A 27202-nucleotide genomic window follows, 5' to 3' on the forward strand; every position below is an offset into this window, starting at 1 on the left:
TAATATATTATAATAATTATAATAATATATTATAATATATTATAATGATATATTATAATATAATAATATATTATAATATATTATAATAATATATTATAATAATATTTATATTATAATAATTATAATAATAATTTTTTAAAAATAAATATACTGTCTGAACTCTTTGTATTTTGTTTCAGATCCATGCAGAGTATAGTGATATTAATGACGAATATTTCACCCATCGCTTGATCCAGTCGTTTCAACTTAGCCAGTTTATAAAGCAGACTTCAGAGAAATGTGATGTTGTCTTTGTTGGTGGAGACTGTAATATGGAACCAAAGTCCCTCAGTTACAAAATCCTTACTACCAATGCCATGTTAAATGATGCATGGTTGAAAAAGGTCAGTGTAAATTTGTGTTTCCTAGTTTGGAAAATTTACTTCTTGACATAATTTGTTTTCTTTTTTTTTTCTTCTTTTTTTTTGTTGCTGTTTTTTTAGATATGAGTGTGCCTGACCTCATGGAGCTTTTAGGTGTTTTCGCTCAATAAACACACACAATGCCCGGTCTGGGAATCAAAACCATGATCCTCTGACCGCGAGACCGCTGCCCTAACCACTGCCATTGCACCTCCACATGCACATATATATATGTATGTATGTATGTACATACGTACGTAGGTATGTATGTGTGTATGTATGTATGATTATATGCACTCCACAGATATGCATACCCTTAATGTAGTCCCTAAGGTGATTCAGTATGACTCAGAATGTGACTTGGCTGGTTCTTTGACTTACAGGTACAAACTATAGTCATGATCAATGCTGGTGTCACATAACAGGCACCTGTGCTGGTGGCACTTAAAAACCACCCTTTGAACTTGGGGCCTCACGGAGGCAATGGTAATTAACTGAGACCTTTGGCAATATGCTGTGTGTGAGAAGACTTGTCAAGCCAAGTGAAAGCATAAACTGCTCTTCAAAACTGTGAAGCCATAGCACTGTCTGTCGTTTCCTGGTGAACTATACGACCCAAATTCATGAAACTCACTTCTTGATAGGAAATGGAATAGAAGGCATCGCAATATTCATATCTATTGAAATCCAAAAATAAATTAGATAATAATTAAAAAAAAACACATACAGAGTCAGAAAGCTCCGGATCTTTTCGGTTTGAACGGCAGTTTTTTCTAGCGGTGTCATATGAAATTGTCACCCATAATTATGACCCTAGTATCGATCTATTGCATTTCAATCTGTTTTAGGGTTATGGTTAGTTAGGGTTAGGGGTGGGGGGAAGGGTATCTTTTTTTCTTCACAAATGTAAATAAACCCAATCTGTTTCTTAAACGAGGGACATATTCATATGGCACAGAATGCTTTTTACCTCAATAGACGTCAGTGATTGGTTGAAATTGCAGAAATTGAAGAAAAAAAAACAACAAATATCTTACAAACTATAGAATTTTCTCAATAAAGCCTAGAGAAAAAGATGTTTTATAAACGCATTCTACCAGTATACCAAGTTTAAAAGTGTTTAGTTACGTGGAAATTATTTAAAAAAAACTGCCGTTCAAACCGAAAAGATCCAAAGCTCCTGTTCAAAACTATAATGCTACCTTGAATAATATTGCAAAAATGATGCAAAGTAGGGAAATTATGATATATTTCAATGGTATTCTCATGCGATACATCAACAATAATATGTCTGACCACCACCTTTCTGGATTACTTCCAAGACATACGATTCTATGCTCCCAGTCAACTTCTGCAGCAGATCGAGTGAACACTCTTCCAAGGCCTTCTTTATTGTCATTTCAAGTCCATCAACAGATGAATAATGCTTGCCTTCACTGTACACAACATTCATGCGATGTCCCCAGGCCTTCTCTACAGTATTAAGGTCGGGACTTCTTGCTAGACATGGTTTTACTTCAACCCCATTTGCATGGAGGAAATCCAAAGTTGTCTTTGCTTTATGAATAGGAGCATTGTCCTATTTAAATATGAAGCTCTTACCATGGAGCCTTCTTCCTTCTTTGTCAATGAAAGCCCTGTTCAACATATTGATGTATCATGCAGCACCGAAATGGCCATCCATGATGACAAGTGGCAGCTTCCCATTGGCAGATATTGCTCCCTACACCATAAAACCTCCTCCACTGTTCTACAACTTGGAATAAGTAGAATTTTGTATATATTTATCTGCCTGGTATTACAGCCATTGGCTCCATTCAAATTCCATTTTTTTCTCATTAGAGAACAGGACCCTGGTCCATTCAGTATCCCACATCTGATGCTGCTGATTCAAACTCCAATCTAACAGTTTTGTAGGAAAGGGACAATAACAGACATCCTAGCTGCTTCTTCAGGTGGAAACCATGGTTCGAAATCACCCTTCTTATGGTAGATGTCAAGGTTCCTAATCCTGCTGATGCCTTAATTTTGGAAATAGCTCTGACAATGCCCCTTTCATCCCTTTCTGATGTAGCTTTGAGATGTCCACCAGTACGAACCCTGTTGTGGCCAGCAGGATCTTTCAGAAAATTATCCACTGGTGTTCTGCTTCAGTGAATCTTCTCTGCAATCTTCCAGTTACTCATTCCTTCTGCTTTCAGTGCAAGAATCTTCCTTTGCTCAATTTCAGAAAACTTTACTTTATAGCTTTAGGCTTATTGGAAATGTAATCTGGATTATGGAGAATGCTATTGAGTTGAATAGTTTCCAAAACATTCTGGAAAGCGATGAAAATGTATTCATGGCTTTATGATTTTGAATTGTTGATATGCTAGAGAAAATTGGAAAATCAGGTGTTGTAATGTGATAATAAAGATACAAGGTTTACATTTCAAAGTATTCACGAAATACTCCTTTACAATATATTATGCTCCTTAGTCTACTTAAATTCAGAGTTAAATTTCTAAATAACTTAAAATAACATGTGGCTAACCCTTAAGGGTGGATGCTACTGTAGCTTGTAGCCCTATGAGATCACCTTCTCCAGCTGGTTATTGACGCACTTTCTGTGCCCTGCCAGTATTTGCAAAGGGAAGCTATCCTTCCCATCTTCAACCTGACGTGATACGCATGGCCTATATATATATATATATATATATATATATATATATATATATATATATATATATATATATATGTATGTATATATATAAATATATATATATATATATATGGATGGATAGATGGAAAGACAAATATCTTTTATCTTTTAGCTGTTTCAATCATTTGACTGTGTGAAATCACCTTAAAGGGTTTTAGTTGCACTAGTACTTATTTTTTAAATCCTTATACTTATTCTGTTCTTCTCTTTTGCTAAACTACTAAGTTATGGAGATGTAAACAAACCACACCAGTTGGTTGCAAAGTGGTGGTGTGGGACATACACAGAGAAACGTACGCACACATACATGTATGCCAGGCTTCCATTCAATTTCTATCTATGAAATTCATGAAAAGCCCAGTATACCCTTCATGACTACCTGTCTGATAAAGGTACATCAGGTACATGCATCACAACCATATGTGCGTGACATGGTGATCTCATATCAAGAGAAACAGCGCATGACCTTGCAGGTGGGGGCCCAGTTAGAATTTTCTTCTGGTCGAGTAACCCATCCCACTCAAAAGGTCCCTGAATAAAGATTGTTTAAGGATGTTGAACGAACCACCCCTGTTTCCAAAAGTGAATTATCCAAACCTCTAAGAATTCCTTTCAACACATGGCTATGATGCTCCCCAACTACTTCTGCTCGTGATCAGAGATGCACATATCGTCAGCCATTAAGGGACATGCTCAACTGGTTAAGGTCAAACAAGTGACAAGCAAATCTGTGGTATTGAGCAGAATATTTGCTGTAGCCCATCTTTTATACCAAGACAAAACAATGTACATGATAACACTTCCAGTCAGTTAATATCAAATGACATGAGAGCCACTGCCTGGTACTACATCAGGGCATTTTTCATTATCATCATCATCACCATCATCATCATCATCATCATCATCGTCATCGTCATCATCATCGTCATCATCATCATCACCACCACCACCACCACCACCACCACCACCATCACCACCATCATCATCATCATCATCATCAGTTGTAGTAGTAGTAGTAACGCAGCGAGCTGGCAAAATTGTTAGTATACTGGACAAAATGCTTAGTGGTTTTTCACCTGTTGCTACATTCTGAGTTCAAATTCTGCCAAGGTCGACTTTACTTTTCATCCTTTCAGGGTCGATAAATTAAGTACCAATGCAAACACTGGGGGTCGGAATAATTGATTAGTCCCTGCCCAGAAAATTTCAGATCTTGTGTTTATTGTTGGAAGGATTGTTAAGGTAGCGAGCTGACAAAATCGTTAACATGTCCAGAAAAATGCTTACCTGCATTTTGTTTGTCTTTACGGTCTGAGTTCGAATTCTGCCGAGGTCGGCTTTGCCTGTCATCCTTTTGTGGGGTCGATGAAATAAGTACCTGTTGAGCAGTGGGATCGATGTAATTGACTTTCGATGGCTTTGATGGCCAAAATTTGAAACCAATATTATATATTGTATGATTGATTGATTGATTCTAGTTTCAGCTTATGAGCTGTGGCCATGCTGGGGCACCGCCATTATATATTGTTTATGTTTATTTTTTTTTTTTTATCTTTCACAGAAAAATATCATGGACGACAAACTTGGTAATACGTGTGAGTGTCCTGACAACTCTTACACTGATTCTGCTACGACACTGAAATTCCCACACGGCAAAAGGATCGATTATCTGTTGTTCAGAGCTAATTCAGGTACTACTACTACTACTACTACTACTACTACTACTACTACTACTACTATGACTACTACTACTACTACTACTACTACTACCACCACCACCACCACCACCACCACCAATAATAATAATAGTAATAATAATAACACTGCTGCTGCCGCCACCACCACCACCCCTACCACCACTACCACACGACTACTGCATCATCATCATCATCACCATTATCACCACCAGTGCCACATAAAAGCACCTGGGCTGATGCCACATAAAAGCACTTGTGATGGTGTCACATGTAAAGGTACTGTGTTGGTGCCATGTAAAAAGCACCTGGTACATTCTGTAAAATGGTTGGTGCTGTGAAGGGCATCCAGCCATAGAAAGCATGCCAAAACAGACAGCTGGGGCCTGGTGCAGCTCACCGGTGGGTGTTAACCCTTTCGTTACCATATTTCTGTTGAGATGCTCTGTGTTTCTTTCAATTAATTTTTAAATATAACAAATAATTTAGTAAAATAACTTAGTCATCATTAAGCTAGTGTTAGGAACATAAAATGTGACTAAGGTTTGGTGGAAGATTTTAATTCAGAACTTTTGACAACAAGACATTTGTACCACAGAGCCAGAGGTGGTTTCAGGGTGGGTTGGTATCAAAAAGCTTTAAATGATGATGATGATGATGATTTTTCGATGCTTGCAAGGAATAAATGCTGTTGAGCATTTTGTCCGGTTTGCTAACATTTCTGCCAGCTTGGCATCTTTAAACAGCTTCAAATTTTGGTACAAGACCATCTGGGGTGGAGAATTCAATCATATCAACCCCAGTACATGATGGGTACTTATTTTTATCAATCCTGAAAAGATGAAAGATAAAGTCGACCTTGGTGGAATTTGAACTCAGATCATGAAGACACAAAATGCGTCTTTATTATCCGAGTTATAAATGTCTTTATAACTCAGCATGCTAATGCTTCTGCCAGCTTGCAATAATTAATAATACTTTCTATTTTATACACAAAGCCTGAAACTTTGAGGGAACAGACAGTGGAGTTGGCCTACCAGCTCCTGTTAAACTGTCCAACCCATGCCAGCATGGAAAATGGATGATAAATGATGAGGATGAGGATGATGATGATGATGATGATGATGATTGGTAAATTCCTTAGAACATCAGACAAATTGCCTGACTTTGTTCCAGCTCTTTTAGATTCTGAGTTCAAATCTTGCCGTGGTCAACGTTCTTTGCCACTAAATTTCAGACCTTATGCATAAGAGTCAGAAATATGAATTATTATTGTTATTACTATTACTATTTATTTATTTATTTATTTGTTTTACCATTTCATACAATGCTGTTTGTCAATTCTTGCAACCCAAATGAATTCTTTATTCATTATGATCACTGACCAAGATATCCGGCACAAATAATAGTGATCCTTCCTCCCTCCTCCCTCCCTCCCTCCCTCCCTCCCTCCCTCCCTCCTTCCTTCCTTCCTTCCTTCCTTCCTTCCTTCCTTCTTTCTTTCCTTCTTTCCTTTCTTTCCTTCTTTCCTTTCTTTCCTTCTTTCCTTTCTTTCCTACTTGCCCCCTTTGTTTCTTTCTTCCTTCCTTCCTTTCTTTCTTTCCCTACCCACCCTCTTTCTTTCTTTCTTTCTTTCTTTCTTTCTTTCTTTCTTTCTTTCTTTCTTTCTTTCTTCCTTTCTTTCTTTCTTTCTTTCTTTCTTTCTTTCTTTCTTTTCTCTTCTTTGTCTTTGTTATTCTCTAAACTAGAACTGATAACAAATTGCTTCTCTCACTCTTGTCTGAACTATAAAAATTAATAAATAAATAATTAAATTTTTAAAAAATACAGAAAGCTAATGAGCAATATTACTTTGTTTTAGGTACAAAAGTAACTGTTGATCATTACGAAAGGGCGTTTGGAAAGATTCCCAATGATTCCCGGAGCTACTCTGACCATGAAGGAGTTTCGGCTACCTTCAGTTTAATGAGTGCACCTACAGGTAAGATTCATTCAAAAAGCATTTAATTCAGGCAAATTTCATTGAAACATTTTAATTCAATATCAAAAGAGAAGAAAAAAATGTTTTCACTTTTTAACCGTCACCCCTTAGATCAGCCCTGATCAAACGGACCTTATGATGAAAAGCATTCCAGGCATGACAGTCTCATCTTTTAGGGCTACATTCCACCTGTAATATGTTCAAACTGACTAGATCTAACTTGTCACACCTGCCCTACAATATTATTCTAAAAATAAACAAAGGCACAGGTGTGGTTGGTGATAAGAAGCTTGCTTCCTAATACACACACACACATACATATACATACATACATACACACACATATATATATATATATATATATATATATATATATATACACATATATATTTAGGTGTGTGCTTGACAACCCATGTTGGTATTTTTACATCCCCGTAACTTAGCGGTATGGCAACAGAGGCTGATAGAATAAGTACTGGGGGAGATTTCTTTGGCTAAAAAACCCTTTAAGGTGGTGCCCCAGCATGGCTACAGTCAAATGACTGAAACAAGTAAAAGATTAAAAGAATAGAAGAATGGTCACATCATTGAAATCTTGAAGCTGCAAGATATTGCAGGATTAATTCAAAATATGAATAGATAAGCTTTATATTTGGCAGAATAATCCAAATGCTAAAGGGTTAAAAGCCTTTGAGTCTTACCTAAAACAGAAACATTGCAGATGTTGTCACACTCCGTTTTGTCTTTCCAAAAAGCCTAGAACCTGGTTGTTATACTTAAATGTAACCCTCTTATCTTCATTCAAAATTTAACACAATTCTTTTCATTTTCAGCTCAAGCATGTCCAGCCAGAGATGCTGTACTTCTTTCAGACCATCTTCAGGCAATGATCAACGAAATGGACAAAAATGCATCCAAATTGTCTTCAGACAGGATAATTTGGATTTTATTGGCAATATCCAGTACCGTCATCCTGTTCTTAAGGAATTGCTGCAGCGTAGGAGGGACATGTATTGCCTTTTTCATGAATCTGTTGATGGTATTTCTAGTTGTCTTCATAGCCTTCTGCCTATGGAATGGTGTTGTGATAAATAACATCGACTCCAAGGCATCTGCAGCAACGAAAGAAGAGGCCAAATACCTTTTGAACAGCAAAAAGGAAAACTGAAATTGTTTCCATTTTCTCTTCAAATTGAACATAATTTTATATACATATCAGTTACATTTTTATATCATATCTTCAAATTTCTTGTTGTGTACATGTAAGTCTATGTGTGCGTGCGTATGTGCATCTGTGTGTGTGTATGTATGTGTGTGTGTATGTGTGTGTTTAAGGTTCGTTTTTTTCCATGCTAGCATGGATTCAACAGGAATTGATTTCAAGGCAACATTTAACACCTGGAAGGCTTTTCCTGTTGCTAGCTCTCACCGGTTTTTCAGTTAAGGGATTTTTTAAAGAAATATTTCACAGGTTCTTGAAAGTACTGAGTAATCACTTATAATGACCACATGGAATGTGACCTTCCATTCCATTCAATCAGGGATGAACAAAATATCAGCATTCACATATGTGCGTGTACACACACGCACATACACATACACACGCACACAGCACCTTCTGTTGTTGTTCTTTGTTATTGTTGTTATTTTAACTCTGATGGAAATTAATCTAGCCATGACCATCCAGACTGTTTCTTAGGTACAATGAACAAAGAACCATATTATTCAATATGCTCCCCGCCACACAGTAGTAACACACACAGACGCATACATACACACACAGATGCACACATACACACACACACACACAAATGCGTGTGCACACACACACACATGCACACACACACACACTCATACACACACGCGCGATAGGCTTTTTACAGTTTCTGTCTATTAAATTAATTCACAAAGCCTTGGTTGACCTGGCGCTATGTCAGAAGCCATTTCCTCGTGGTGGCACACAGGGAGATTGAACCCAAAGCCATATGGTTGCGAAACAAACTTCTTAACCACTGAGTAAAGCCTGTGCCTGCTGTGTGTGTGTGTGTGTGTGTGTGTGTCCCCGTTTTTGAGAGTACAGTTAGAAGGTCAGGACTTCCTCTGTGGTCAATGATATTGTACCCAGTTCACCTCAGTTGCAGTAGTTACTACGGAGATGTTATTGTTAGATCACTGCCAAAAGCAGCACCCTCTGTTGTTGTTATTTGTTATTGTTGTTGTTTTAACTCTGATGAAAATTAATCTAGCCATGACCATCCAGATTGTTTCTTAGGTACAATGAACAAAGAACCACATTATTCAATATGCTCCCCGCCACACTGTTTTTTTTTTTTTTATATATAATAGTGTATTAAATACATTGTGCAGGAAATTTGGATCAAAAGCTCTTTTTTGGATGTATGTTTATCGTGTGTCTTTTATTTGTTTCGGTTATTAGACTGCGGCCATGCTGGGGCACCACCTTGAAGAGTCTTTTCAGTTGAATGAATCGACGCCAGTACTTATTTTTTTAATAAGCCTGATACTTATTCTATCGAGCTCTTTTGGCAAAACTGCTAAGTCATGGGGATGTAAATAGACCAACACTGGTTGTTGAGCGGTGGTTGGGAACTAACATAGACACAAAGACATGCACACACACACACACACACACACACACACGCACACACACACACACACACCACACACACACACACACACCACACACACACACACACACACATATATATAACAGGCTTCTTTCAGTTTCCAGTTACCAATCCTCTCACAATTGGTCAGCCTGAAGCAATAACAGAAGACACCTGCCCAAGGTACCACACTGTGGGACTGAACCCAGAACCATGTGGTTGGGAAGCAAGCTTCTTACCACACTGTCATGCCTGTGCCTATATGTGGTCTGATCAATAAGTATCCGGATTGTTGTCATAGAAACGAAGCAAAAGCATGCAAAGTGAAGGCACATGGCACAGATTAACCTTGACCTCTGCTGTGCATGTGCACTCAGTTTTAACATTATAGCTCACTTCTACTGTTTACAGCAGTGCTTGGATGGAAGGTGTGTAGCGTGAGATCATTGCATTGACCATGACAGAGAAAGCTGACGAGAGAATCTGCATCATATTTTGCCAACAACTTGGCGATACTTGTTCATAAGGCGGTGAGCTGGCAGAAACGTTAGCACGCCGGGTGAAATGCTTTGCGGTATTTCGTCTGCTGTTACGTTGTGAGTTTAAATTCCGCCGAGGTCAACTTTGCCTTTCATCCTTTCGGGGTCGACAAATTAAGTACCAGTTACGCACTGGGGTCGATGTAATCGACTTAATACCTATGCCTGTCCTTGTTTGTCCCCTCTGTGTTTAGCCCCTTGTGGGTAATAAAGAAATAGATACTTGTTCAGAGGCCTATACAAAATTTTCAAAAAGTTTTCATATATATATAGATATATTTAATTAGTTAAAAATATGTTTGTGACGTATTTCAACTGCTAATATAATATATGTAGATAGATAGATATACTGAATGAGAAAAACCAAGAAAAATCACTAGAAGGACAAATTTTAACAAGGGTATTATTTGTCTCTTTTACTCTTTTACTCTTTTACTTGTTTCAGTCATTTGACTGTGGCCATGCTGGAGCACTGCCTTTACTTGAGCAAATCGACCCCAGGACTTATTCTTAGTAAGCCTAGTATTTATTCTATTGGTCTCTTTTGCCGAACTGCTGAGTTACGGGAAGATAAATACACCAGCATCAGTTGTCAAGTGATGTTGCGGTACAAACACAGACACACAAACATATATACCCACACATACATACATATACATATATATATATATATATATATATATATATATATATATATATATATATATATATATATATTATATATATATATATGTGTGTGTGTGTGTGTGTGTGTTTGTCACCGCAACATCGCTTGACAACCAATGCTGGTGTATTTATCTTCCCGTAACTTAGCAGTTCAGCAAAAGAGACCAATAGAATAAATACTATATATATTATATATATATATATATACACACATTTTTTTCTCTCCTTGTTTTTTCTGTGCCCCTTTTTGTAGAAGAGCGTAGGCTCGAAACATAAAAGACTTTTTCTATTCCTGAGCGTTATACTAATACATCTGTTTGTCTTGTACACCACTTGTCTTCGTCTTTTGTTTTTTCGTAAACTCTCCCTATATATATATATATATATATATATATATATATATATACATACATACGACGGGCTTCTTTCAGTTTCTGTCTACCAAATCCACTCACAAGGTTTTTGTCGGCAACTCACACATACACACACATACGTATGTACACCTATTGCATACATGTTTTTTGTACGTGTACATGTTTGCGCGTGCACGTGTGTGTGTGTGTGTGTGTTACCTGTATATCAACAAAACACTTTTTTCCTCGATAGAAAAAAATAAACAACAAAGTCTTAACCAAAACTTACTTGTTGCTAGAAGGGGACTTAACTCCTGTTTCCGAACAATGGTGATTTCTTTGACTTGAAAATTGTTAAAAGTTTTAATTGAAAATTTATTTTTACTGCTATTCGTTGGAGCTCCTGGGAAAAATAAGTTGACAAAAATACAGCTAGGATCATGACAAATGTCCTCCTAAAATTGGAGCAACATGTGTGCTAATTTGTGGACGTGCATAAATTACATTCACATACACACACACACATCCTGCCTTTTATATATACAGATTCTGCTCTAAAGAACAATCTCATACTTCAACCTGATTCAACCCTTTTGATTTGAACCTACATGAAACTGACCCCAGTTCTGTGATATAAACTTCCTCTTTTAAAGCGATCTAAATTTTAATCTTCCATAAAAATTCATGTAAATTTATTTCAAGCACCAGCTTAATAATTTTTTAATTTTTAATTTTGACTCAAGGCCAGTAATTTTGAGGGGAGGGGGTAACTCAAATCATATTGACGCCAGTATTTAACTGATACTTTATTTTATCAACCCAGAAAGGATAACAGAGAAACTCAACCTTAGCAGATTTGAACTCAGAACTGTAAGATAAGAAATATTGTTAAGCATTTTGCCTGGTGTGTTTATAATTCTGTCAGTTCACACAAGCTTAACAAATTATTTCTTCATTAATTATTTAATTATTTCTAAATTATTTCTTCATTATTTTGAAAATTATTTGCAATAAAGACAGTGTATTTCTACAGATATATCTTTTACTTGTTTTAGTCATTTGACTGTGACCATGCTGGAGCACTGCCTTTAATCAAGCAAATTGACTCCAGGACTTATTCTTTGTAAGCCTAGTACTTATTCTATCGGTCTCTTTTGCCGAACTGCTAAATTACGGGGACGTAAACCCACCAGCATTGGTTGTCAAGCGATGTTGGGGTGACAAACACAGATACACAAACACATACACACACATACATATATATACAAATATACGATGGGCTTCTTTCAATTTCCGTCTACCAAATCCACTCACAAGGCTTTGGTCGGCCCGAGGCTATTGTAGAACACACTTGCTCAAGTTGCCACGCAGTGGGAATGAACCCAGAACCATGTGGTTGGTAAGCAAGCTACTTACCACATTTTTCATGTTAATTCAAATATTGGGACAATTTAAGATATATGGAGAAAGTAAAAAAGAACTGAATTTATTTGACAACCCTATATTATAAATAAAATCACTTTTAGTTACTTGAATTTTAAATTAATTTATACATCCAGCATGTCCAGGGGTCTTAGGGTTGAAACATGTAAAAGAATAAAAGAATGTATTTCACTATGAAAACAAATGCAAGATATGTGCTTGTGTAATAGCACTGACCACCTTCAGTCTATATTTTTCTTTTATTCCTATTATCTACCTATTTTTTATCATAAGACTAGCTGTGGGGTGTCTGGTGATAACCCCAGAACAACTATTGCAAACTATTGTAATATTTCTCTGCAGAGGACAGAAAAATTCAGTTCCCTTTATGATGCATGCTTTGGTAAATTTACCATTTCCAGTATGTGTGTGATATTCACCTCATACTCTCAAAATATCTACCTCTGGTCACAACACCTTTTGGAAACTTTCTGCAAAATATGTTATCAATATTTACAGTCTTTCAATATGTTTTTTTTTGACTCATAAACAACGACTACAGATTCTTAAACCCTTTGTTGTTTAATGATTCAAGAGATAATGTCATGATTTGATATAGACATGAATTAATAAATAGATCAAAAACAAATGAGTATTTCATTTTTTTTTGTGTGTGTGTGTTTGTTTTGCAAGATTTTTGGTGTGAAATCATTTGTTGAAGCATATTTTTTTATACTTTAGGCAGATCATGATGACACACTGGTTTTATTTCACTTCAATTTAATTATCAATTAATTTGATAATTAGTTAATATATTAATATGTTAATATATTAATTAGTTTGCTAGAGTTCTTTTGTCATAGCCTGTGACTTTACTGATAGTTTGTTGCTGTTTGTTCCTTCTCGAGCCACGCCTGGCTCATAAGGGCCGGTTTCCCCTGTTTCCTTGACGTATAGCTTCTCCACCTGGACGGGACGCCAGTCCGTCGCAGGTGAGCTGCAAGATGCAGGAGGAAAGAGTGAGAGAAAGTTGTGGCGAAAGAGTCAGCAGAAGTTCGCCATTACACACGCAATCTGAGATTTGAACCCACGATCCCTCGACTGCGAGTCTGCTGCTCTAACCACTAGGTCATGTGCCTCCACTTTATCAATAGTAATTGTTTCAAATTTTGGCTCAAGGTCAGCAATTTTAGTGGTAGATATTTGTCAATTATATTGACCCCTTGTACTTAACTGGCATCTTATTTAATCAGCCCTGAAAGATGACCTTGATGAGACTTGAACTCATAATGTAAAGAGCCAAGAAATATAACAAATACTCAAACATTTCTGAACAATGCTATAACAATTCTGTTAGCTCACTATAATGTGTGCTAACAAAAATAATAATAATGTGACTCATGTACACCTTCTCTGTGTTAGCAGCCACTCCTTGTTCTTTGCTTTATGTTGGAATCTAATCTGCTGCAGAGCAAACCCGGAAGAGAAATAAGTGCGTAGTAGCAGAGAAAGTACACGAGACATGTTGTCATTCAGAAGGTCACAGGCTAGGATGAATGAGCTTCAGCAAACTAATTATGCAATTTACATATTAACTAATTATCTAATTAATTGATAATTGAACTGATGTGAAATACAATCAAAATGTTTGTTTTAAATGGGAGCATGATCTTCTCAAAGTACAGCAAATGAATATTTTATGTTATTTAAAAGAAAATGGGAAATTCACATTTCACTGGGTGGCTTCCATTCATTCAGAGACAATAAAAAAGTTCATTTTTGCATCTGTTTTTCCATGCTAGTATGGGTTAAATAAATATATATTACCTATTTATTTACTACCCACAAGGGGCTAAACACAGGGAGGACAAACAAGGACAGACAAATGGATTAAGTCGATTATATCGACCCCAGTGCGTAACTGGTACTTAATTTATCGACCCCGAAAGGATGAAAGGCAAAGTCAACCTCGGCGGAATTTGAACTCAGACCGTAGTGGCAGACGAAATACCTATTTCTTTACTACCCACAAGGGGCTAAACACAGAGAGGACAAACAAGGACAGACAAACGGATTAAGTCGATTATATCGACACCAGTGCGTAACTGGTACTTAATTTATCGACCCCGAAAGGATGAAAGGCAAAGTCGACCTCAATGGAATTTGAACTCAGAATGTAACGGCAGACGAAATACCTATTTCTTTACTACCCACAAGGGGCTAAACACAGAGAGGACAAACAAGGACAGACAAACGGATTAAGTCGATTATATCGACCCCAGTGCGTAACTGGTACTTAATTTATCGACCCTGAAAATATGAAAGGCAAAGTCGACCTCGGCGGAATTTGAACTCAGAACGTAGCGGCAGATGAAACACTACTAAGTATTTCGCCCGGCATGCTAACAATTCTACCAGCACGCTGAAGCATAGTTTCACAGCTGTTTACACTTTTTGTTGTTAATGCATGCTCGTTTTTTTCAAGTAGGGGATCTCTTATTCGACCTGTTTTTGAAAACACAAGGTCAGCAAATTTCAACAAACTTTTACTTCTTCTAACTGCACACATTTTCAAGCAAAGTGTAAAGAATGTAAACATCTGCACAGATATTCCTTGGTAAGGCAGAAGCTTGCCAGGTTATATGCTAAATGTATACAATGCTTTACTCCTCACTCTTTTGCTTGTTTCAGTCATTTGACTGCAGCCATGCTGGAGCACCACCTTTAGTTGATCAATTATTCTATCGGTCTCTTTTGCCGAACCGCTAAGTTACAGGGACGTAAACACACCAGCATCGGTTGTCAAGCGATGGGAGGGGGACAAACACATACACACAAACATACACACACACACATATATACATACATATATATATATATATATTATATATATATATATATATATATATATATATACATATATACAACGGGCTTCCTTCGGTTTCTGTCTACCAAATACACTCACAAAGCTTTGGTCGGCCTGAGGCTATAGTAGAAAAGACACTTGCCCAAGGTGCCATGCAGTGGGAATGAACCCGGAACCATCTGGTTGGTAAGCAAGCTTCTTACCACACAGCCACTCCTGCACCTTTATTTACTGTTTCTTATATATCATTAGTTACTGTTTCCTATATTCGGATCAACCGGAACCCCCGTTGTCGTAACCGATGGAGTGCTTCCATATATCAAGGCATAGATTTCATTTAAGCAGGTGAGAACCAAATATTGTTCAAAAATTAATTAAGGCTGTGCATCATTTTGTCCATCTTCTGAGAAATGGTCATCATACGAGGGGCGTTCAATAAGTAATGCCCCTGACCCACTTCCCATAGCAGTAGAGCAACGAAACTTGGCACAGTTATTAGTCTTTTTCTACATAGGAACCACCCAGAGTTACGCATTTCTCCCATCGTTTGATGTGGCTCTGAAGACCGTTTTTGTAGAAGAACCCAGCTTGGTCCTCCAACCTCAACATGACTTCAGAAATCAAGGCTGCATCATCTGGGAAATGCTTTCCTTTCAAAAACAACTTCATGATTAGGAAGAGGTGAAAATCAGAGGGTGCAAGGTCAGGAAAGTAGGGGGGATGGGAAGGAATTCATAGCCATACGTCTGTGCTTCTGATCTGGCGACAAGCGAGTTGTGGACCGGAGCGTTGTCCTGCAGGAGGAGGATGCCTTTGCTGATCTTGCCCCGCCTCTTGATTTTGATAACTTCTCTTAATTTCCTCAAAAGTGAAGCATAATAGGCTCCTGTAATTGTGGTACCCTTTGCCAGGAAATCTGTCATCACTACTCCGTCCTGGTCCCAGAAGACTGTGAGCATGACCTTGCCAGTGGAGGGCTGCACCCTTGCCTTCTTTGGAGGGGGTGAGTCACGGTGCTTCCACTGCATTGACTGGGATTTGGTCTCTGGATCATCGTGATGGACCCAGGTTTCATCCTGTATAATCAGTCTTTTGAAAAATTTTGACTCATCTTCTTGGCACATCTCCAAATTCACCCTCGAGCACTCAACGTGTTCTTGCTTCTGGAAAGGCATGAGCAGCCTGGGAATCCATCTGACAGACACCTTTTGCATATGCAAATGGTCATGAATGATAGTTTCCACAGACCTGGTACTAATCTTGATCTCATGGGCTATTTGGCGAATAATTATGCGTCGATCTTCCAAAATGGCAGCCTCAACTTGACGGACAGATGCCTCATCAATGGCAGAAGGGGGCGACCAGATCTGGGAGCTGTTTCCACAGAGTTCCGACCATGTTTGAATTCATGATGCCAGCGTTTTACAAGGTCATATGATGGGGCATCATCACCATAAGTTACTTTCATTTCATCAAAAGTCTCCCGTGGTGTGCGTCCTTTCAAATACAAAAACCGGATCACTGCTCGACACTCAACAAGCTCCATTTCACACTTGACTCGGTTCAAACACCTGTAAATCAGAAACCACAATTAATTCAGAGCTGTAATTTGCCACTTACTCTATAGAGATATAAATGATTGCACATGCAAAATTTCAGCTAGATTAAACAAGTGGGTCAGAGGCATTACTTATTGAACGTCCCTCGTATATTAAATATGATACTTTGATACTGTCTGGACCAAGAGCCCCATTAATAGGTCACTGATATTGAATAAACTTTTTAGCATTCAAACCACCTATGTTCTACTTATTTTATGTTCAGATTGGCCAGATCTAGCCTCTCACAACTACACAACAGTATCATTGAAATCATATACAATCATATCAATGAAATCTCAAAGCTACAATATAATGCATGATTAATTCAAAAGAATGTGAATGAATATGTATAACATTTGACAGAGTAATCTGAATCTGGAGGTGCATGGCTCAGTGGTTAGAGTATCGGGTTCACAATCATGAGGTTGTGAGTTCAATTCCTGGACCAGACTGTGCATTGTGTTCTTGAGCGAGACATTTTGTTTCACATTGCTCCAGTTCACTCAGCTGTAGAAAGGAGTTGCAACATCGCTGGTGCCAAGCTATATCAGCCTTCACTTTTCCTTGGATAACACTGGTGGCATGGAGAGGGGAAGCTGGTACGCGTGGGCGACTGCTGGTCTTCCATAAACAACCTTTCCTGGACTTGTGCCTCAGTGGGGAACTTTCCAAGTGCAATCCCATGGTTATTCATGACCGAACGGGGTCTTTAATTTGAATACTAAAAGATTAAACACATTGCATGCAAATTAGTAGCCCAGTTCTCTGTAGTTACCAGATTTGATGAGTCTACAAACATGTAGGCTGCTTATTTCTCTGAGATTGGTCAAATGACATAAACACTTCTGATGAGAACCAAAGAAGTTTTCAAAAACTAATTAAGGCTGTTTGTCATTTGTTTTTTCAGTCTACCGAGAAAAAGATAAATTTGCCTTGTTTGTATTATTAATATTTCTAAGGCAACGAGCTGGCAGAGTTGTTAGCCCACTGGATGAAATGCTTGACGGTATTTCACCCATCACTACGTTCTGAGTTCAAATTCCTCCAAGGTCAACTTTGCCTTTCATCCTTTCGGGGTAGATAAAATAAGTACCAGTGAAATTCTGGGGTCGATGTAATTGACTAGTCCTCTCCCCCAAAACTTTAGGCCTTGTGCCTATAATAGAAAGGATTACTAATATTTCTACTATGAAGGTTTACTTATATATCATACGTTGATACCATGTGGACTAAAATGCTCATTGAGAGGCCTCTGCTATCAAATAAATTGTTAAATAATTACAGAATGCTAATTAATAGTTTCAGTTCTCTGTAACTAATGGATTTGTTCTGTATGTAAACAGACTAGCTGCTTAGTCTTCTGGGATTTGTCAAATGACGTAGACATCTCTGATGAACCCCCACCACCCCACCCTAACAAGGTTTGAAAAATCCATCAAGGCTGTTCATAATTTTATCAATCTACTGAGAATTTACCATGTTTGTATTTCTATTGTATTTGCATTTTCAATGCAAAAAGTCTATGAAGAGATTTATCACAGGAAATTTTACAGCACCATGCCTTCTAATTTGATACACAGATGATAATTTTAATTACCTCCGCCAAGGATGGCAGTTATATTTTCATCAGCGTTGGTTTGTCTGTCTATCCGTCGGTATTTGATGAAACTTGCAGGAAAATTTTGTAATGACACAAGGAACAGATGGTGAAATTTTGGTAGTGATCCGGAAATTTTTATAGCTTCTTGAAGGATTTTTCATTTGTTATATTTACTTTACATGAAGTATTACAATGTTGCGTTCTTTGATTATCTCCCTTGAAAACATGTTCATCGTTTGCACGTAACCTATGGTGGCGTTGCTGTTTCCAAAGTTTATTTTCATTTCTCTATTAGTAATTTTACTCACGTATCTATCTTAAAATGAGCTGGTTGGCAGTGGTCTGCGGAGGATGACATGACAAGTCTTGACTATTGGGATCAACTCAAAAAGCTCAGGCTTTGTTCCCTCCACTGCCGCTGTGAGCTCTATATCATCTGTATGATGTGGAAAATATTGAAATTTGTCCAAGGCTTGGCCCTCATGCCATCCATCCACTACAGAAATGTTCATGTTGTATCACAACACTATGACAGAACTATTTCACCTCAATTGGCCCCTACTCTCTTCAACATCATGCCAGACACACATAAAGAAGGAAAGTAATTTCATGGTATTCAAACGATCCCTAGATGATTACCCACAACTCATACCAGATAAACCACCCACATCCAGATATGTCTCTGAAAACAATAGCTATCTGCTTGAATGGGCTGTGGTCCCCCAGAGCTGACTGTGTATCTCTTCCAAGTGGTGCAATTAAATTAGACATGACCTGAGTCAACTTCAGCTGAAACTTATCTAAGTAATCTAATCTATGTTGTAACCTTTTAATCAAAGTTTGACAACATGGGTAGAGGCTGATATCTCAACATTTATGAGGGTCTTAAGTATAAAAAAAAATTATTAAAGATTTATATGGAACTACATTCAGAATATGTCTATAAGCTATTGTGTTTAGAATTGGTTTCTATCCTCAAACTGTTCCGTTTTGTAGATGCAATTTGTTTTATTTTTCATAAAGCACTCCGAAATTGGAAAAATAAACAATCTGCAACAATCTTGGTCTCATGAGCATCGGATAATGGATTTTCAACTGTGTAAAGAAACTGATTGTGGTGATCGTAGTTTTGACAGAGATCCTGGTGAAAGCAGAGACAGCGTTGATGATGATGATGGTCTAGATAAGTATGGGAGGAGGATAAACTAGTATCAGTGGTTATAATAGCGACAGGAGCGGTGTGATGTGTGATGCTGAGGTGATGGTGGTAATAGTGGTGTTGATGATAGTGTTAATTGCGTGATGGTGGTATTGTAGTGGTTATACTGGTTGTGGTGGTGAAAGTGGCTATCAAGGTAACCGTCATGATAACATTGATGTGTATGTGGCTGAAGTGGAAGCAATGACAATGCTGCTGATGATGTTGGTGGTTGTGGTGGTGGTGATAGTGGTAGGATAGTTGTGGTGGTGATTGTGATATGGTGGTAGCGGTGGTGGTGGTGGTTGTTGTTGTAGTGCTGCTCCTGCTGGTATGGCAGAGGTCTGCGCTCTCCGAGTGATTTTCTAGTTCCTAACTGTTTCAGTTGTGTATACAGAGTTTTTCTACAGCCTGGCAAGCTTCTGCAATACCAGTGAGTCTTTTATTCACCGTTTCCATTAATATGAAGACATGAATTTGGTTTGTGATGGTGCATGGTATTGACAGACTTAGAGAAAGCCGATATGCATCTGTTGTTCTTGTGAATCATTACATTAATGATGTTTTGTTTTGCTCTCATATATATATTGTATTCTTAACAGAACAAGTCTATGAAGAGATTTTATCTCAGACATTTCTACAATGTTGTGCCTTCAAATGATGTGTATACATTTAGTATGATACACAGATGGCAGTTTTAATTTAATGCTGTTTCAATTGCATACGCCAAGCTTTCATTTTCCATCTACCGAATCCACTTTGGTCAACCTGGGGTTAAATAGATGACACTTGCTCAAAGTATCGTATCTATCTGTGTGTGTGTGTGTGACCCTTGTACCTTAACTATTTATCATTTAAACTGGCCACATGTGGCCCAAATATTTTACTTGTTTTATGTCCAAACCAGCTAGATTCAGCCTTTCACACCTATCCTACAATGTCATTCTAAAAATAAACAATCACATCATCAAAATCTCAAAGCCATGAGATAATGCATGGTCAATTCAAAACAACAGGAACAAATAAACGCTACGTTTGGCTGGTTCTAAAATCTCTCGAATAGATCAACGCAGTAGACATACTGACAATATTCGTAGCCACTTTAACATGGCTGTCTTTGTGACCCATACAAGCATGGAATATCATCGTAATCATCATCATCATCACCATCATCATCATCATAATCATCATCATCATCATCATCATCATCATTATCATCATCATTGTTCTTGCCTTTTCAGCTGTGGGGCCTTGCAGCTTCCTTTCAGGTTTTGCTACACTGCATCATGTTTCCCTGAGGGAAGGCTTTACTCTTTGAGATCTTCTTGGCTTTGAATTGTCATCAATCCATTTGTAATTTTTTTTTTTGTTCAAGGCAGGGGTGTTGTTGACCCCAGGCATACCCATTTTCATCATTGGTAATAAGTGATCCATATTAGTCTTGCTTCTATCATTTGACACATCCAGTGCAGAAGGCCCTACTAGGAAGTTACACTCTGCTGGTATATCTCTCAAGTTCATTTGAGACACACAAGCTACCACAACAGAATAAGAGCTGAACTAATATCCATTGGGGCTGTTACTTCCACAATTAATTCCTTCCCTTTTCATCATTTTTGAATAGCTTTTCCGCTTGTTCCTTTCCATATTGTACTCCGATATATTTACCACCTCTGTGAAACTTCTATCTAGCCTTGCTTTTTTTTACTTCTTAGTGGTCCATGGAATGTCCGACTGCTCAGAATTGGACACCTCAGTGTAGCTGCTATATGAAAATCTGATGTCTTCCATTTTTTTTTTACCTGGCCTATCCTCCTCTATGAGGAGGGAAAGTACAACCAGACTGCCACAAGGAAGCAAAAAACCAAAGTGCTCACTGAACACTACAACAATTCAGACAACAGTACAACAATATTTAAACCACAATACAACAGCAATACAAACCAAATTCTTCAAAACTTGCACTAAGAATAAGCACAAGGTAAAATCACTACCTGCTTTTCCATCAAGCTGATACAGGTAGTTTATCCTGTCCCACTCCGACTTTTAGTTCATGCAATTGAAAAAAAACACACATTATTTATGGGATGGCCCAACACACACACACACACACACACACACACACACACACACATACATACATATATATATGCATATATATATATATAAATATAAACTTGAGCTACATTTGATAGTAGGAGAGTAAACAAAGAAACTACTGATACATCATACAACCGTAGAGATCTTCAAGTTCTTCTTAAGGCCATAGTGGTAAGGACTTATTTGTCGCGAGGGCGTGGCCTTGTTAAAAATTAAAAAAAAAAAAAAACCAGAAAAGGAAAGTCAGGTTGTCTTGTATAAGCAACAGGAAATGACCACCAGTGTTGCTTGCTCCATTTACTGTCGTTTAATTTCATGAGTAAATCACGAATAATTTTGCACGATGTTCTCACTCAAAGTCCTCACTTTAAATTGCTGGTAAATATTCGTTCATTTATTTATACTTATCTACAAAAGAAAATGTATTTTGATAACCTATTATAAATAATTAAATATCATATCAGTTAATTGAATCAGTTAAATAATTTGAAAAGAGAGACTTTTTTTCGCATACGTGTGGTATATATGTGTGTGTTTTTGATCTTGATTCACCATAGCAACGAAAGAAACCGTATTAACGTAGTTTATCTAACCCCCAGGTAACTAAACTTGCTGGATTTACAATCAAATACGTTCCAACCGTGATGGTCCTATCTTTCCGCTCATCAGGAACTATATTGCGTTCTGTTTTTAAGACAGCTGATTCTGTCCCGAAGAAGATTTGACTGCTATTTTCAGCAATCGAACATCGTCCTGGTTAGCTACTGATCTAAGAGTATGATCAGAGCCATTCCAGCCGTGATCATCTATTTTTAAAAATCTTTTCATTGTTGTTTAAACTTGTTTAGACTTCATAATACAGTACACTCACAAGCGCAGCTAGAGTGTGTGCAGCAGCCCGGGGCGGCCCTTCCGTTTGCCGCCCCCGCAAAAAACACATTACCTACAGCAGACCCAAAAGTGCTGCCCGGGGCGGACCGTTCCTAGGCCCCTCCCCCAGCTACGATAGTGAGTATGCCCTTCCTTTTAAATATAAAAGGGTATGATTGAAGGAAAATCTTGCTGTTATTTTCCCGACCCCGTACAACCACGGAGAGGCTTGAATCTGTGTTGGCTTAACTATGTTATCGTAAATGTATTATTATTGTTGCCAGGAATCCCAGTTAGACATTTCTAGTCATACATCAACGTTTCATTCATAGGAAAAGAAGAGAAAACGACAGCGTACATCGTTGATCCAATTTTCATTTCAACCAGTGTTTGTTTCGTTTAGCCGTACATTTATCGAGCTGACATTTGATTAAAAGCATTTCCAACCGTGACTATCATTTAATTTTTTTTGTTTATCCGTGACTATATAATCCAAAACATTTCTTTAATTTTGTTTAAAACTTCGATTTCTATTTACTTCCATTTTATGACAGCTATCACGTATAAATCTTGTTAGTAAAAATAAACTTTAAACCTTTGTAACATTTTTCTAAAAAATTGGTCAAACTAAAGCGTTAAACCCGGTCAAAAACAAACAAAAAAAAATTGTGTAATAGGTGTAAAACAACTTCCTCTAAACGAATATGAAAATTTTGTCATATTCGTTTAGAGCAAGTTGTTTTACACATATTACATATATTTTTTTGTTGTTTTGGTGCCCGGGTCAGCCCCTCAGACGCTTTCGGAAATTCCCGATGTTAATTTTCCGAGGCCTCTCTCCACTCCCCTTTCGCGTGCGCGCATTTTTTTTTTTTTTCATATTCGTTTAGAGGAAGTTGTTTTACACCTACTAATATGACAAATTTTCTGCATTCAGCTTGAAAAAGTACATTAGTATACAAAATTTGAAAAGTTTGACTTCATTTAAAATTCTTTTTATTGGTGACAGAAATGGAAAAAATTTTTTTCTTTCTCTATTTGTCTATCCTTTTCATTTTCTCACACTCAGTGCGTGTGTGTGTGTGTGTGTGTGCATGCATGCTTGTAAGGAATTTCATTAGGGCGACAGTGATTTAAGAAAGGTATGTAAAAGAAAATTTATTGGTAAGCAATCGTTTTTGGTCTCAGATTAGTCAATGTTTACAGCTGGTTGTTCGTTAATTTACGTCAGATTTATTTATTTATTTATTTACTAGCAGTATCGCCCGGCGTTGCTCGGGTTTGTAAGGGAAATAACTATATAAGCATTATATAATAGCAAAAAAATGCATTAAAAATGGGAAAAAATGATGGTAAATTTTTTTTAAATCATAGACTCATTGTAGATGCGCGCTAATACCCAGAAGGGCTCGATATGAATCACAACTATAAGATACCCGCTTTTGGTTAAACTGTACCGCAAAATGTGGGAGTAGTTAGGAATCTAAATCGTAGGAGACAGACACTCACACAACTTCACTTTTATATATAAAGATTTACTTTTGTTTTCATGATGTGTCAAAAGCGACATTTGCCTCGAAGTCATTGGAAAATGAGAGAGATGGCTAACCCCTAAGGGTGGATGCTACTGTAGCTTGTAGCCCCAGGAGGACACCTCCTCCAGCTGGCTATTGACACACTTATATTTCGACACACATATATTTCGATATCAGTGTCTTCACGTCACTGGAAAAAGGATATATATTTGCAGAGGGAACCTACTTTTCATCGAGTACTGTGATTGTCACACGCTGATGACGGGTCAATACGCAAAAACTGGAGTTCGTGTGTATCATAGGTTGAAGACGGGAAGGATGGCTTCCCTTTGCAAATACTGATAGGGCACAGAAAGTGTGTCAATAGCCAGCTAGAGGAGGTGACTTCCTGGGGCTACAAGCTACAGAAGCATCCACCCTTAGGGGTTAGCCATATTTAAATGGTAAATATACTATATATATATATAAGAAAATAGTAGAGAGTGAAAAAACGACAGAAGGCTTAAATGTTAAAAAATATATATATTTGCGTCAAAATGTCTGGAGAATATTGGAAAAATTTTTTTCCTCCTTAAAATGACATAATTTTATAATTTTTAAAGAAATACCGGTTTCACAGTTAGCTCTTCAAATTTCTTGTGACTTAATGTTTATTTTTAATAACGTAATCCTTGTATTTTTGCTCACCGGAAGAAATCACTCACTACTTTCCCTTATTTAGAACTCTCTGTGCTTTACCAAACAAACTTTCTTATCTATATATATATATAAATATAAAATATGAATTGGACATGGGCGATTGTTGTATTCTTTCTTGTCCTGAGGTTCACATCCAAATGGCTGGGTGGATTCGCGTGAAAAATGGCACACATGTGGAGACGGGTGCATAGATTGGAATGCAGTTTGTATTTTTTCCCTAGCCCCCATACTTACCAAGAAAATTGATTAAAATTTTATCTCATGGAATTCCCGTTTGTTCCGCCATTAAAACAATCAGTTGCTCACACAGCCGGCATATACCATTTCGCTAGCAACAAGGGGAGTACAGGATGACAGTCAGCCAAAACTTTTGCTATGCTGTCTCTCTTCTTTCACCTCTTTATGGGGTTAATAATCTTAATCTTTAGTTAGAGTTTCTCATTCAAACTACATAATAGGCAGAATTGTCGGATTAAGACAGGGTGTTTTGAGAGAGATTTGGCTGCTTTTCTGCCAGCTACTAGCTACCATGTAGAGGTCTGAACTTAATTTTCATTCACATATTTGCATTTCAAAAATTTAACATAATCTTTCCTATAAATCAAATATTGTAAAAATTATATACGATGACCTTACATTTTCTATGTATGTGTGTGTACCTTAAAAGATGTCAATCATCACGATACACACCTTCACTCACTCACTCTATCTCTCTTTCTCTCACACATGTGCAAGCATGCACGCACACACACACACACACACACACACACACACACACACACATACACATACATACACACACACACACGTCCATTTCATATATCTTTCAATTTCTGCTCTCTGCAAATAACATTTTTTATGGATACAACTGCTTACAAAAATAGGGATTAATATATAATATCTTTCTATGTTCATAATTAAATCAATGTTTTAATGATTAGACAGAGGTCCAATAGAATAGCTTTCAGAAACAGACTATGTACAAATTCATTCTTCACAACTTCTGAAGCTGTTTTCTGACAAGGGGTGGGGGAATCAGGAAATTTTCATACAGCTGAAGGTTCCAATCGAAACAGGGAACCCGAACTGATAAGGTTAAGAAATGCTGTTATAGATGAAATGCTGTAATGATCACAGCCACATCATCCAAACAGACCAGGTGAAACTGGGCTTAGCTGCTAGTATATATATATATATTTCATGGGAAACATGTATTTTCGTGGTTGAAACCTTTTGGATTAACTGGTGCTAGAGTGATCAATATAGTGACCACTCTCTTATATTTATTTTGTGAAAATATTATAATATGTTATAAAATATTATAATAATCCAGGTTTCTCGTAGCACTAGGCCACTTGGTGTGGAATAAATATACTATTAAATTAGTATCTAATTCTCTCACCCTTATTAATTAATTATAATTATGCTGCATTTATTTCTAAATGCTGTATTTGTTTCCGTGAGAGTTTGGCGCGCTGTTGGTTGGGGCATTTGAATTATAACGTCGGATGTAATCAATTGAACCACACGCGTATTTATCGTTATGGTAAAATCTGGCGTGTGATGAGTGGATTTCATCCAGATAGTCTTGGCTGACGAGCTACAAATGGATTATTGTAAGTAATATTACATTTAATTCATTAATAGCGAAACAATTGTCCCAAAATAATCTGTATTTTTGTTATTTTTTATTTGCCCTGTCCGTGTGAGCTAACAGTCGTACTTGGCTTTCATGGGAAACATGTATTTTCGTGGTTGAAACCTTTTGGATTAACTGGTGCTAGAGTGATCAATATAGTGACCACTCTCTTATATTTATATATATATATATATATATATATATATATATGTATGTAGTGGATCTTGCATGCAGGAAGTGGATTCATAGTCAAATTAAATTAGTGCTGCAACAGAACTGTTCCCATGGTGGAACAATGGTTTTTCTCTGACAGCAGGTTTACATTTTCCATATGCCTTTAGCAAGGCCTAAATAATGTCTTCACCACTTGACCCTTTCTAACCTCTTCTACTTCACCAAAAGCTAGAATAGAGATAACAAGACCACCAACTAAATCTATTGTTCTCAATGATATATCTATCTTTCTGGATCTTTATATAAGCAAGCACATCCCAAGCAAAAATCAGTTCGTCACAGTCGTCACGACTCAACGGAGTTAGTCACCTTGATAACAAACTCGTGAGTTGAGAGAGAGCTAACATCAGTTAGTGAACCGACCACTAGAATCATGGAGGCAGGTAGACAAAACGGCCAGAGGGAAAAAGAAAGACAACATCCCACACTCTCTCACTCTCACTAGCTCCAATTCTGTTCTCTTACAACATCATTCT

General features: G+C 37.4%; 1 protein-coding gene and 1 long non-coding RNA gene across 5 annotated transcripts in view; both read left to right on the top strand.

Moving 5' to 3' along the window:
* The window catches only part of LOC115220415 (putative neutral sphingomyelinase), an 84203-nt gene that overhangs the window by 21323 nt on the left and 35678 nt on the right, over positions 1 to 27202 (top strand). For 2 of the 4 annotated variants that reach the window (XM_029790537.2, XM_036510142.1), the window contains exons 5-8: positions 180 to 383; positions 4664 to 4793; positions 6658 to 6777; positions 7611 to 8451. The exons of 1 other annotated variant lie outside the window; for it this stretch is intronic. In XM_029790537.2, coding sequence (XP_029646397.1) covers positions 180 to 383; positions 4664 to 4793; positions 6658 to 6777; positions 7611 to 7945 — 789 coding nt within the window. In that variant the 3' untranslated portion in view covers positions 7946 to 8451. Of the gene's footprint in view, positions 1 to 179; positions 384 to 4663; positions 4794 to 6657; positions 6778 to 7610; positions 8452 to 21852; positions 22128 to 27202 lie in introns of those variants that run through there. One more of the 4 variants, XM_029790652.2, reaches the window with a different exon arrangement.
* Positions 10118 to 12031, top strand: LOC118766588. The gene is made up of 3 exons (XR_005002532.1): positions 10118 to 10129; positions 10445 to 10456; positions 11509 to 12031. It is a non-coding gene; the product is annotated as an uncharacterized LOC118766588 (long non-coding RNA).

Source organism: Octopus sinensis, linkage group LG16 (assembly GCF_006345805.1).
Source record: "Octopus sinensis linkage group LG16, ASM634580v1, whole genome shotgun sequence".
Lineage (NCBI taxonomy): Eukaryota > Metazoa > Mollusca > Cephalopoda > Octopoda > Octopodidae > Octopus > Octopus sinensis.